At 40.6% G+C, this 13036-nt stretch overlaps 2 protein-coding genes across 2 annotated transcripts in view; one reads left to right on the top strand and one right to left on the bottom strand.

The window, feature by feature from the left end:
• Positions 1-6425, top strand: part of WDFY4 (WDFY family member 4) — a gene marked incomplete at its 5' end in the record, with an annotated part of 85418 nt that extends 78993 nt beyond the window's left edge. Inside the window, 4 exons of the mRNA XM_010147650.1 lie at positions 2236-2384; positions 3508-3628; positions 4860-4945; positions 6359-6425. Coding sequence (XP_010145952.1) covers positions 2236-2384; positions 3508-3628; positions 4860-4945; positions 6359-6425 — 423 coding nt within the window. The remainder of the gene's footprint in view (positions 1-2235; positions 2385-3507; positions 3629-4859; positions 4946-6358) is intronic.
• A 1655-nt stretch (positions 6426-8080) lies between these two features.
• Positions 8081-8869, bottom strand: LRRC18 (leucine rich repeat containing 18). The gene has a single exon (XM_010147648.1). It carries the CDS (start codon positions 8867-8869, stop codon positions 8081-8083), a length of 789 nt encoding a protein of 262 aa, XP_010145950.1.
• Between the last annotated feature and the right edge of the window lie 4167 nt (positions 8870-13036).

Raw genomic sequence — 13036 nt, 5'->3', positions numbered from 1 at the left:
GGAAAGAGAAAAAGATTGAAGGAATTTTCATCAAAAATTATCCATGGAAATCTTCCAGAGTTGTTTTTTTAAACCCAGAATGAAAACAACCTTCTGTCCCCACTCATATTATTTCAAAATGACATCCCCCCACTCTCCACCCCCTTTTTGTTGATAAAATAATTAATTATCAGTAAAATAATTTAAATGTAGAAAAAAGATTCTATTTCCATTGTTTATGAATCTATTATTTATATTATGCTGGCATCCAAGACTGAAAGCTTTTGTAGCAGTGCAGGTCTGTTTCAGCTGACCTGTGTTAGACTATGTGTATTTTGGGATGGAGGCAAGGAAGGTTGTAGATTTAGTTCTAGAAATAGTAAGATAGGAAAAAAGGCAAAAAGCAAAGGAGAACCGTATGTACTGTCCATAGAGAGAACCAATGATATTTCTGGGTCATTTTTGCATTCACCAAAAATAATACAGGACTGTATTATTGTTCTTATGAACAATAAGAACAATATTGTTCTTATGAAGAACCCTTGTTCTTATGAAGTTTGGTAGAGGTAAGATCATTGAGATCTTAAGAGAACAAATAGACTTTGTTATACCTTTCATACTTGTCAATCAGTTCTCTCAGGAACATTACATTAGATTTCTGAACCAGCAAACCTGTATCACATAAATATCTCTCAGATCAGACGCCTCTATATGCATTTCTCTGATCCTTGCAGTTTCAGATGGATTCAGCTTGCAAAAGTTTACACTCATTTCTGGATTGGGTGTAGGTTAGGACTGTGTTGATTTACAGGGGGAGCTCAGCAGTAAGCAGGTAGGTTTTTTAGTAGGAAAGGTAGTATTAGTGTTTTAAGATTTTGGGAGCATTAGTGTTTTGTTATGGTATGAATGTTTGAAGGGACTTTTGCAGATAGAGGGTGCTTCATCTGACGTTGGGCTAATAGGCTGATGATTAGTTCCTGACTCCTTCCCAGGGAATGCAGGAAATACTGGTTCAAAGTTCTGATCCAAACTGGGAACAGCAGTGAGTTGACCTTGATCCTCTCAGTTGACTGTGCTAACCAGCAAACTGCTCTTTTGGAGCTGAGTGTATATATATAAGATTGAATCAAAAGACAAGAAAAATAAGGAACTTCATGACCCTAAATGTTAGGGAAATTCTTTACAATTAATTACTTCTTGATTTAAAATCAGAACTTTGTTTCCCTGTACCTGCACAATTTTCTGGCTTGCTGGGCTTTTCTGTTGTCTATTGGTCTGTTTCCTTTCTACACCATCTCTCAACCATAGAAACTATTCCAGAAAGAAGGCTTTTTTTACTTTAGCAAAACTAGTCAATTCTCAAGAAAACTTCCTATGACTTGGCATATATGACTGAAGAACTACTTTGTTGAAAAGTTCTTCAATGCTTCTAAATTATGGGTTAGAAATTCCTCTATTTTTAGGGCCAAGTTAATCTGCTCAGGAGAAAGAAAAAGAAAGGGAGTATTAGGATGCCAAGGGAGGTTTTTTAAACTATTCCAGAATGTTTAACTAAGTCTTTAAGACAACTAGAATCATAGTTTCCTATGTTTTGATTGGCCATCTATATAATATAGGAAGGAAAAGTGCTAATGAAGGGAGTTTCGTGTTATTGAGATTTGATACATTGTGTGCTGATTCAGCTGGCCATGGTGAGATAGATACCTACAGTATTAGATCCTTTACTTGCTCATTGCTCCCTGGGATCCCTTTGCAGTATTTTTTCAAGTATATTTTTTCACTGGGATCTAAATAAAAGTATTTTCCTTTTCTCTGTATTTTAAATATATATATTTATTATATGCCACTGTTTTTCTGTATGATGTTGTGTAAGTCACTTATTTCCTCAGTGCTTCAGCCCGCTGTCTGTGTAGTAAGCATTGCTGTCTAACAGAGTTTCACAGTGCAAACTCCTGCACCATTTGCAAGCTCTTCATGTTCAGCAGCAATGTTGCTAAACATAGCCACAGATAGATGGGAAAGGAACAGTTTTACCAAGGAAAAAGGGCATCAGACCCTCCCACTACTAGTACCGCAGAGTCATGCACTGTCAGTCATATGGTGATTTTGTGGCTGCATCCCTATAGACCTGCCAGTCAAGATGGCAGCTGTTTTGGTACAAGCATATGTCCTCCTGCATCATTGGGTCTTGGTCCCTGCTGTCCCTGTCTCCTGTGTTGCCCACTTGTGGCTTCATTATGCTTCCTTCCATACTAGGTCACATTCAAGTGCTCTGTGGCAGTCGTGCAGGGGCATACAGCATTGGAAGGTGTGCTGCTCTTCGGCAAAGAGCACTTTTACATCTGCGAGTGCTTTGTGTTATCCCCTCTAGAAGAAGTCTACTGTACGCGTCACTGCTTGTCCAGGTGAGTCATTCTTTCCTCACAGAGACTTGCTTGGTTAACTTCAGTGCAGGCACATGAATACCTAGAATTTTCACAGACTTTGTAGGGATTTCAAGAGGGATATTAGCACAGCAAGAAGTTTACCATACTTTCCATCTGTTCACAGAACTGTTTAACGTAACTGACACAGTTGCTTGTTCACAGGCTTTTGGGGTGCAACAAGAACTCTCTTAGCTCAACAGATGGAGACGGTGGGCAGTCTGACACATATGTTGCTGGTTTTCAATTCTTTTAAAGTGTTGTTAATGTTTCTTTCTGACTGGCTCCCATCTTTTATTCATATGAAACAGTCATTACAAAGAGCCTTTAGCTTCATTGCCTCATAATTTTTTTGTTTGTTTCTCCAAGACAGAATCGTAATTAATATTTGGCACACTGCTATCATCTTTGACTCATGATTTATTGAAACTGATCAATATTGAAAATGAGTCTGTAGACTTAGCTCTTTGCGCATACTGTGCGCTCATGTGCAAAGCCCGGTGGGACAGTGAGTAACTCAGTGTTTTCACTCCCTGTCTGCTCTGCATCCGATTCTTTACAAGTCCAATATCAGTCAATCTATCAGGTGACTTAAGGATCGATTGGACTAGGTCTGATCAAGCTTAATATGTTTTTGCTAAGGGATTTTTGATGGGCTAGGCTGTAGATAGCAATTGCAGTACATGTATGAAACTGAAGTAATAATTAATTAATTGCTTAATTATTAGTTCTAATTAGTTGCTGTTTGTAATAGCTGTGTGTCCGTATGATGCTTGCCCTTGACCCAGGCTTTTAGGTTCTCCCACCCTTCTCTGGCCGCTTCTCAGACTTCAGTGTGTACAAAACTTTGCTGTTTGCCTATTTGCATGCACTAAAATAATATCAAACCTAACCTTAGCCTCCACAGTCTCTTTATTTTGTTTTGAGAAGTAGTACAAAATCTGCTTTCAGTATTTAGCTTTATTTCAGTTCACATATGCCCCAGTTGATCTTGCTGTCTCTTAGTATTTTTATTCTTATTTAGGGTGAGCTTAGATATTCATGAGGGCTCTCCTGACCTTTTTTTGATTCAAATTAATTTTTCTATCTTATTTTTCTCTTCCAGCATCAGCGATCCATTTATTTTCAACTTATGTCATAAAGATCATGCTGTGGGAGAGCAGAGGTGTTCCTGTTATTCATATCATGATATAAAAGAGATTCATCTGATGCGCTTTCTTCTGCAGGTAGGAACTAACATGCTCAGCCATTTGAGGAAAAGTTGATGTTACTGAAAATTACTTACACAGTTTTTACTAAGACTGATGAGATTTCTGTGCTTGAGTACCATAATGCTTTTGCTCCCATCATTGCTTTGTTACCCTGTGGCAATACGAACCTCTTTCTATATTCACCAGAGTGTTTAAGCACCCTCACTGGAGTGGTTGGCTTATTAGTTGTTATGCTAACAATGTTCTTCACAGTTTTTCTCAATGTTTTTGAGAATAAGACTTGAAGTCAATTTCCTGTGTTTTGATGGAAGCTCCCAGTAAATGTCTCACTTTCAGTAATACTCACATCTAACAGACTAGTAGTTTTGGACAGCAGAGGTTTATGGTTATGTACACCATGCTTACTCTGGGTCTTTTGGAATAACTTCCAAGTTGTGCATGTGAGTCAATAAATGAATCATAAATTGGAGCAAACAATTTGAATCCTCTGTGCCTTTAGCTGTACTACCCAGAAGCTACTCATCACCAGTGGCCTGGTACCCTTTTAGTTTTGTCTGGTTTAGATGAGCCTGTGAGGACAATCACAGAAGAGTTGCAGCTAGAGGTCCTTGCAGCACCACAGCCTGTACTTGCTCTAGAGAGTTTTGGTACAGTCTAAAGAGTAATTCACAGATTTTACTTGACAAAATTATGGAGTTTTGAAGCAGTCATAACTAGTTACCTGTTGTTTTGAATCAGTGCCATTGCACTCCCCTTGCTATAAGCTCCCCTTGACCCTCTGCTGCTCCTAATCAGGAGAGACTATTTTGGCATTTTTGCTGAGCTCACTGTTCATTTAGAAAGCAGTATGTTTGCTTTCTAAAATAAACTCTAATTAACATCCCCTCTTCATGTTATCTTTCTCACCTAATTAGAAGATAATGCTACTAATGTCTTGTTAACACATTGAGATTTCAAGATAAAAATGTTTCAGAAGCAGCAGAAGGAGGCAGGTGATTAAATCAGTGTCCGGAGTTCGGTTTTGCTTCAGAGAAGCTTTTGCACTCATAGTCAACTGAGTAGAATCATTCCTACAGTTGGAGAAATTGCGAATATTAGGCATATTTTGCTACACTTATTCACACCTGATACAAAGTCAAGGCCTTTTTTTTACAGGCCTGAAGAATTGGACAGTCCTTGATGGACTGTTTGCAGCACTGGGCTTTGCTCTGCAGCTCTTCACACTGTAAATTATTTTCCTTTCCAGGAGATTGCCTTGGAAATATTCTTCAAAAATGGTTATTCCAGATTTCTTGTCTTCCACGACGGTGACCGAAATAAGATATTTAAGAGGTAATCACTACTTCATAATAACATTTGAACACTCCTGGTCTTATCACCCCTATTCTGGCTTCAGATGTTTGTCTTGTGCTGCTCCAAGGGCTCTTTCTTCAAGTGCAGCTCCTCAGTCTCTAACAGGTTACACTTAAGCAAAGCTATGAAGTTTTCCTTTTGCTGACCTGTGAATTCTTCAAAGCATTATATAGCCATTGATTTATCAAGGGAGCTAATGCATGTGTAGGACTCTTCTAGCACCCAGTGATGTGTTGTGGGTCCCTGCAACCCAGGAAATTGCAATCGTAGCTGTGCTGCTTCCTCTCACTGACATGAAATCCACCTCCATCTCACCTGACAGTACTGGGTGAAAGAAGGTTTCTTCCTGGTCTCTTCCAACACACAAAGTGTCACTAGATTGTTTAGAAATAAAATATTTTACTTCTCTGACTTTGTATCTTTGGTGTGGAGTTAACTTTTAACAATGGAATTTTTGTTTAAAAAGATTTTTCCTTATGTGCTTGTCTTATTTAATGGAAGTTGAATGTAAAACTGTGAAGTGATTAATTTGCACTTTGTTTTCTTGCTTTTTTTTCCTACTGCAGTTCTGACTGTTGTATCAGATTTACTTTCACTGTCCTTCATGCAGGAAAAACTTTTCAATATGTAGTACTTCCCGTGGTAAATTCTGGATCCTGGACTGAGGATTGGTGCTGTTAATTTCCAAACAATCATAGCTGTTGTGCTCCTGAAATCTCTGAACTGTTTCTAATGGAGTATTGCTTAAAAACTCAATGCAGATTTATCTGTTCTTCCTTTCTATACTGGCTGCATAGTGTGACTACTTAGAATCACCAGGTTCAGCCCCAGAGATAGCTGCTTTGTTTAGCCATATCTTTGCTGTCTCTCAGCTCTGACAAACATCTCTGGGGAATCTTGTGGAAGCAGTTCAAGATAAGGTTTGATCCTCAGCTACTTGTTTTGCCCCTCAGCTGAAGGTCATCAAACCTTTGTATTTCAAGGGTTTAGCATGTCTGACATCATAAACCCCCAATGAAAGTAAATAGGAATGACTGAGATGTAGGTTGGTATTCTTTCTGCCACTTTTGATAGATAAATGTCTGAGTGAGTTCTCATTCTCTGACTTTAATTAACAGCACTTTAAACGACCTTATCATAAGTTCATAGCCCTATATATCAATACAAGGTAATGTTTGGGAAAGAAAATGCTTTTATCAAGCCCATAGGCAATGCCAAATGTATGCTTTCACTCCGTTGTCTTGCAACTTTGTCCTAGGTTAGAATCTCAGTGAAATGTGGCATCCATCAGGAAAAAATGGTTGTCAGGACATAATATAGGTTATATACATATGCAATATATACAGGTAAACATTTAAATAATTATAATGTGGCCTTTCATATTTCCTATAGATTTTGCTCTTTCCAACCTGCTTTGAAGTCGAAGGGGATAACAGAAGAGTCCCTGAATCTGAGGTAAAACATAGGAAACATTGGATTACTGTAGATGACAGTGCAGTAATGTGAATAATTTTCACCTTAAAAAAAGCATCTAGAAATGTACCTATTTGTGCCCTTTATTTTAAAGATTCCAAAGGAAAGAAACAGGCAGTGAGGTGAGGTTAGAGCTAATCCATAATGCTTCTGTGTAATGGCCTCTTTATTGCGTGGTTAGAGTAGACAGCGATAGATGTACACATGGATGTTTTGGCATGTTACAGTAAGTGTGCAGTGGCAATTCCAGCTTATCCCTCAAATTTACCGCTTCAGGGAATAATGTTTCCTTCTAGTGGGAGATGATGGAGAGTATATTCCATGCTGACCTTGAGTTACTTGCATACCTGTAACACCTCTCAGTTTGGATATCTCAGGAACACAAACCTAAGTGCCTAATTGGTGTCCTCTGAAATGATTGGTTGGAGACTGAAATACTGTTGAGACCTGAGGGGCAGATAGCCCCTGTGGTGAGCTGTGGTCTGTCTCAGCTGTACTCCTTAATTTTCACTCTATCTGTTGTAGGTTATTACCTATCTTGTAAGTTAACATTTTTACACCTGAGTAACACTCTTCTCATGTCATGCTTGACTGCTTTTATACTCCGCTCATTGCTTGTACCTGTATATTGCAGTTCTCAGGCTGTCAACACTCTGCCCTCGGGATGTGATTTGAGCAAGTGAATGTGTGTGCTCAGTTGCACATGCACTCAAGTGAACAGAAAACTGAAAGTACAGTGGGGACACCAGACCTTATTTCAATTCACCAGATGACTTGTGGATCATGGAAGAGGTTGGCTCTCCTTCTGATCACTGCCGAAATGATATGTCCAGGACCCTTAAAAAGAGCAATCTCTTCCCTACCCCTTCTCCCTTCTGTACCTTCCTTGGAGGAAGACTCAGAGGAAGAAAAAACCACAATGATTATAGGTAGTGGTAGTGATTGTGTTGTACAAGTTAGAGGTCACTGTATCCACATATAGCATCCAAAATCCCAGAAAACTTGCTTATGCAGAGTCTGGCCCCTTCATGGCAAACAGGATCACTGGTTGTTTAGCTCTAAGCATTGTATTTGCACTGCTTAGTCACTCCTGACTGTAACATTGCTGTCTCTGCTGAATTGGAATGGGGTCATGGTTCCTACACTGACATAGCCTATCTGAAATTCTCTGAGGAGTTGGTGGCGGCCACCAGCAGCAGAAGGTTCCCAGATCTGTTCCCTTTCTTCCAAATGGTATTTACTTAGACTATTTTGACTGTGTCTCACCCTGTGAAAATGAGCAGAACTAATGTTTGGGGCACAGTGGTGGGAGTGGAGTTACTAGAAAAACCTATTATTTTGTAGATTCCTTCACTGGACATGTGCACACACAAAAGACAAAAAAAACCCAAACAAACCCAGACATGGAGAATGTGTTTTAGGAACAGGCCCAAATGGAAATAATCCTTCTTTTCCCAAATGCACAACTGTTTTAGCTGTTTTGGATTTCGTTTTAGAGACCAAACAGATCTGCTGCTTCAAAAACTAAGTAGGTCTTTAAAGGAAAAGAACTGCAGGAAAAGAGAGGAGGACGGAAGTCAACTTTTTATTAGGCTGGATTGGACTTCACGGGAAGTGGTCTGTGGAGTGCCTGGGTGTATTTCAAGGACGATTGTCTCTTAATCTCCATTCTTCTTGGTTATCCTTTGCTGAAGAATTGGGTGTAAGGAGTAAAGGGAAACTTAGCTTCTTTGCGGGGCTGGGTGTCACATTCTTTAACTTGTTCAGCTTGTCCCTCTCATCCTGACACATCTTCAGGCAGGAACAGCACAGGTCTTTCTCTCGTACCAAGTGAAGTGTTTCTGTGCGTTCAATGGAGTCGGCATGTTCTTCTTGTTTTGTTGAATCCGGGAAAGGGTTTCTTTTTGCATTCAGTTTCTTGAGCTTGGGGAGTTTTTTCACACTGTCTGGGATTATGGTCAAGGCGTTGTCAAAGAGACCTATCTCCTCAAGCTCTTTCAGAGCCCCAAGACTGGTGGGAACACTTTCAAGACAGTTCAAACCAAGGTTGAGAATACTCAGGTTCTTGAGAAGGCTCAACTCTTCTGGCAGAGTTTTGGTGGTCAGCTTGTTGTTGCATACATTCAGGTAGGAAAGGTTCTGAAGAGTACCTATGGCCTCTGGCAGCCCCTCAAGCTGATTACTATGCAGGTCCAGCCAGCGCAGTTTCTGAAACTTCTGGATGCTGCTTGGAATCTTTTTTAACATGTTTCTGCTCAAATCAAGTTCATCCACATCAGCCAGTTTCAGAATGCACGTGGGGAAGGTGGTGATACCCATCTTGCTTAAGTCAAGACGGCGCCCTCCATCAAAACATATCCGGATAGAATTTTTGGCAATTTTCAAGGTGATCTTTTTCTCTTTTTGACCTTTTGTTTCCTCCTTGGCCATCTCTCTACTAAGAGGCAGACATGCACACCTGTGGATAAAGTGTGGGAACTTCAGTAAAGCCTTTGAAAGCAGTGGCTGTTACTCCCTAATTAAAAACAAAATAATCACATAGTTATAAATTAACATGTGACCACCAGACTCTCCAGAAGTGTGTGGTGGTTTGGATTTTTGTTTTTTTTTTTAAGGTCAGGACTTTTCAACCCTGAAGCTGCAACTCTCAAAGTTTTTCCTGAACATATTTTGAGTCGGTGAAATTCTAATTTACCATATTACTTTATTGCATTATTACACCTATATTGTATTACAGCATTAAAATGTAAGTGGGAGAAATTTACTGACTTTCACCCCTAGATACAGATATGAGCTCAGTGTTTAATGAAACTGAGTGAAATATGTCATTGTCCATCCAGCTGTCTGAGGACCTGAGCAAAATATATGTGAGTCTCAATCCAATCCATAGGGACTGCACTAAAAGAAGCTATACAGAATTGTTCTTACTCTACCAGACCGAAAGGTTGGGCTCCTTTACAGGCCTGGCATCTTTTGACAGGTTGGTTAAACATCGTGTTTAATGGACCTCAGATTTGGGCTCTGGATGCTATTGAAAGACTAACAAATTATTGAGTCTTGTTTTAACCAGGACCTCAGGCACATAGTTGGCTCCCAGAATTTCCAGGACTCCTTGCAGTTCACACATCACTTCCAGGACAGACAGCAACAGTGTCAGTGCTACTTAATGACATGTTAAACCAGGCCTTAGTGTTTCCTGTGCTGTCACAGACAGACTCTGGATACTCTAATCTTGTCTTTCCATCTATGCTGTGGAAGAGAAGGACTCCCACTGCGAAGGCTCTCTGCCCTCAAAAAATGCGTGTAGGTGTTCTGTACAACTTTCGACTCATGATGATGCTCAGCACGTGCTACCCGCTTTGTTGAATTGAAACCTGCATGACAACTTAGTCCTCTGTATTCTCGGGTTTGGTCAACTGTCTCTCTAATCGAATGTCATCAAATACACCTGCTCATAATGCTAGTGACAAAGGAAATAGGCTGTTTCCTTGGAAATGGATGACAATGTCCCTCTCAGCCAGAGCAGAGAGGAGCATGGCTAATCTCAGGATGGTCCAGGTGCTCTGACATTTAATTGTGAAGAGTCAGATTGCAGCTTTGATGAATGATTATTTGGGACAAAATATGGATTTGTCTATAATACATTTGCCTATTAGAAAGGCTTCATTACAAACCCTTCAGGCTTTTTGGCTACTCATTAATCATGTGCAAATACATGAAGGGGAATCTCAAGCTACAACTAAGGCATTTCAGCTCTTTTTCAATTACGTGCCATAGCCAAAAATAATGCAAAAGCAAGGGGGATCTCTGCCATTTACTACCCGTGCTTTCCGGGAGCTCTGTAATGAGGCAGATGCTTCAGAAAATCCTGAAAGCAGCACAGTGCAGTCAGTCTTGCCCTGTGGGTATGTTCCAAAACTGGGTATCTGTTATGTTATATAAAAATATTTCAGCACAGTTAAATCTTTCTGTCTGTCACTCCCATGTTTCTGTCTCTCATCAGTACTTACAGGGCCGTATTACCATTATATCGGAATGCCTCTCACTTTTTGCTGAATTTAACCTTAGACTGCCCCAGGGATAATATACAGGACCCCCCAGGTCCTTTACTGGTGCGCAGAGGGTGATTACCGTGCTTCAGAAAAGGATCCGCAGGCCAGCTTCATTACACTTTGTCAGGATGGAAAGTGACTTTCCCCTTCCTGCAACTGATGTGAACTTGCTGACTTTTGGGTCCAACTTTCTTTTTGCTTGAATTTTGTGTTGGATGAGTTGATCAAAACATTCAGTGCATTTTCACTGATCAGTGAATTTTTTCAGCCAAATATGCCTTTAAAAAAATAATGAAAGGGAACCTCAAGGAATTTTTTTTTCCTAAATGCAAAATGCTAGTTTTTTTTCCTAAATGCTTTTTAAAAATATCTTTAAAACTCTCAGAAAGAAAACGTTTTGTTCGGTTCCAGTAATTATTTTTTCTATTACTTTTCATTTAAATTCCAAGGGGTTTTCACTGAAATTTATCCAAACCAGTTTCCTTTCTTGAATACCCTCTAGCCAAAACTCGAGCCTGTCCTGTAGCCACCTGGTGCTGCTGGTTCCCTGCACCCCACAGTGCTGTGTGTGCCAGGGAGCACAGAGGGAGCCTGGAGCGGGTGCTGGAGCCAGCGCGGGAGGCTCATCGGCAATAACGGTGCCGTTTAACCTTTGGGTTTGGGTACTTCCCCGTCGATAACCCTTGATGACTGCTTTCAGATTTTTATGAAGTCTAAACAAACGGATCAGTGTAATTTTCCTGAAGACAGATCTCTTTGTATGATGCACGGGATAATGCATGGGCTTCAAAGATTTAACCACCTCCTTTAGTTGGACTTTTTTTTAAAATCCTACTGTGGATTTCTAAGATGCAACAATCAGGAAAACATGAGTCCTTAGGGCATGCTCATGCTTTCCAAGTGCTACCTCCATTGGGTTAAAAGCAGGAGCCACGTTTCAGACTTACTAAGAGGTGATTTGCGGTCCCAAAAATAGGGATTAACATTAGAGGTCTGCAGGAAAACCACGGTGCACCAGACGGCTTGAAGTGGGTGAATAGCTCTCTTCTCTTTGATGCTTGTAAACTAATTATCAGTGTTTCACGGGGCTGTAGCTGGAGATAATGGAGCTTACTTAGCCACGTCTCATTTTCTTTAGCTCCACATAAGAGGGCTCCAGTTCTGTAGCCACTGATATTAAAAATTCAGGAATCACAGGAGCCCTCCTTGCTGGAAATGTTAATTATGCCTGTTCGATCTCATGCTTGCAGGGCATCTCCTGGGATAGCAGAGGGAGAGGTACATGTGTTGCCCTGCTGCCTAAGAAATTACTGTGACAAGAGGGAACTCTCTCTACTCATTTTCTCTAAACCCTCACCCCGCTGCCAGGTTCACCCTCTGTTTCTGTCAAACCTTTGCCCAAGGGTGGGAGTGCTGCATTTCTATGGGATAAGGTCTCACTAAAGAGGACCTTGACTAGAAAATTCTTTCACGTTTTATCCACACCTGGTAAAGTGTTTGGTATGGATTGGGCTGTTGAAAGCCCAGGGCTTTAGAAGTGTTTCACAGGCCCAGAACTTTGAGGCTGATTAAAATGTGTGTCAAGGGCATTATGTTGTCTGTGGTGCTCTGTGTTGGTGGGAGCTGCGGGGGGGGCGGGGGAGGAGGGCAGAAAAGACCTTGAGCATCAGGACTAGACTATCAGTGTCTCTTTGAGGCAAGGAAGGATTGGAGATTACTCCTTATCTGCACTGAAGCACTTGCACAGGACCCATTTGTGACCCATTGTTGCTTAAGCCTGTCCAAGGAAGGAGATCCAGTCTTGGAATAGAGATTTGTACCCTGATGATGCAGTCTCATCTACCTGGTCCTTTATGCTTCCTTTCTCAGCATAGGGCTGGCAGGAGCAACAGAGGCCTCCTGCCTGTTTCAGGACCTCCTCCTCTGTGGTTCTGCCTGTTCTTTTCTTCGCATAGGTTACTGCTTCCTACTTCACTGCACCCAAAGCTGCACAAGACTATCTTGATCACATCTTGAACTAGTCTGTGAGAAAAAGTTTCCTCTGTCCTTCCTCCTGAAGTCTGCGTATTGCAGAGCAGGCTTGCCAAGCCCAGCGATGCTACGCACGCCCCACACGTCTCTGGGTGGAGGAAGGCATTGAAGTGACATTTTCTAATTCACCTGTGGAATAGTTCTATGGAAATACTTTCATATAAAGCTTAAAACCATCATTTGTATGGTAAATAATATTGTGTGAAGCCAAGCAGTTCCAGCTAGGGTAGGTTTTTATTTCCCTGCTTACAAGCCTGTTACTATTTCTTTGTTGTTGGATACAACCTGTTGTGGAAGAGAGATAAGTTCACAGATTATCTAAAATACAGTCTCTTGCTAACAGCCAGTTTTAAACTAAATCCTGCCATGAGAAAACAGAGAGAGGTTTCCTTTCTTATTTTTTCTTACTTTTCTTGATCACTTCAGAGCCACTGTACTATCACAAAATGCAAGGTCATTTATAAAACCAAGGCCCACCAAGAATAAACAAAAAATATTTTTTTGATCATAACAA

The sequence above is a fragment of the Eurypyga helias genome, unplaced genomic scaffold (genome assembly GCF_000690775.1).
Source record: "Eurypyga helias isolate BGI_N326 unplaced genomic scaffold, ASM69077v1 scaffold13092, whole genome shotgun sequence".
Classification (NCBI taxonomy): domain Eukaryota; kingdom Metazoa; phylum Chordata; class Aves; order Eurypygiformes; family Eurypygidae; genus Eurypyga; species Eurypyga helias.
This window is presented reverse-complemented; position numbering and strand designations above follow the sequence as displayed.

Coding starts and splice junctions, on each gene's coding strand:
- LRRC18 (XM_010147648.1), bottom strand. CDS start 8,869: ATGGCCAAGGAGGAAACAAAAGGTCAAAAAGAGAAAAAGATCACCTTG.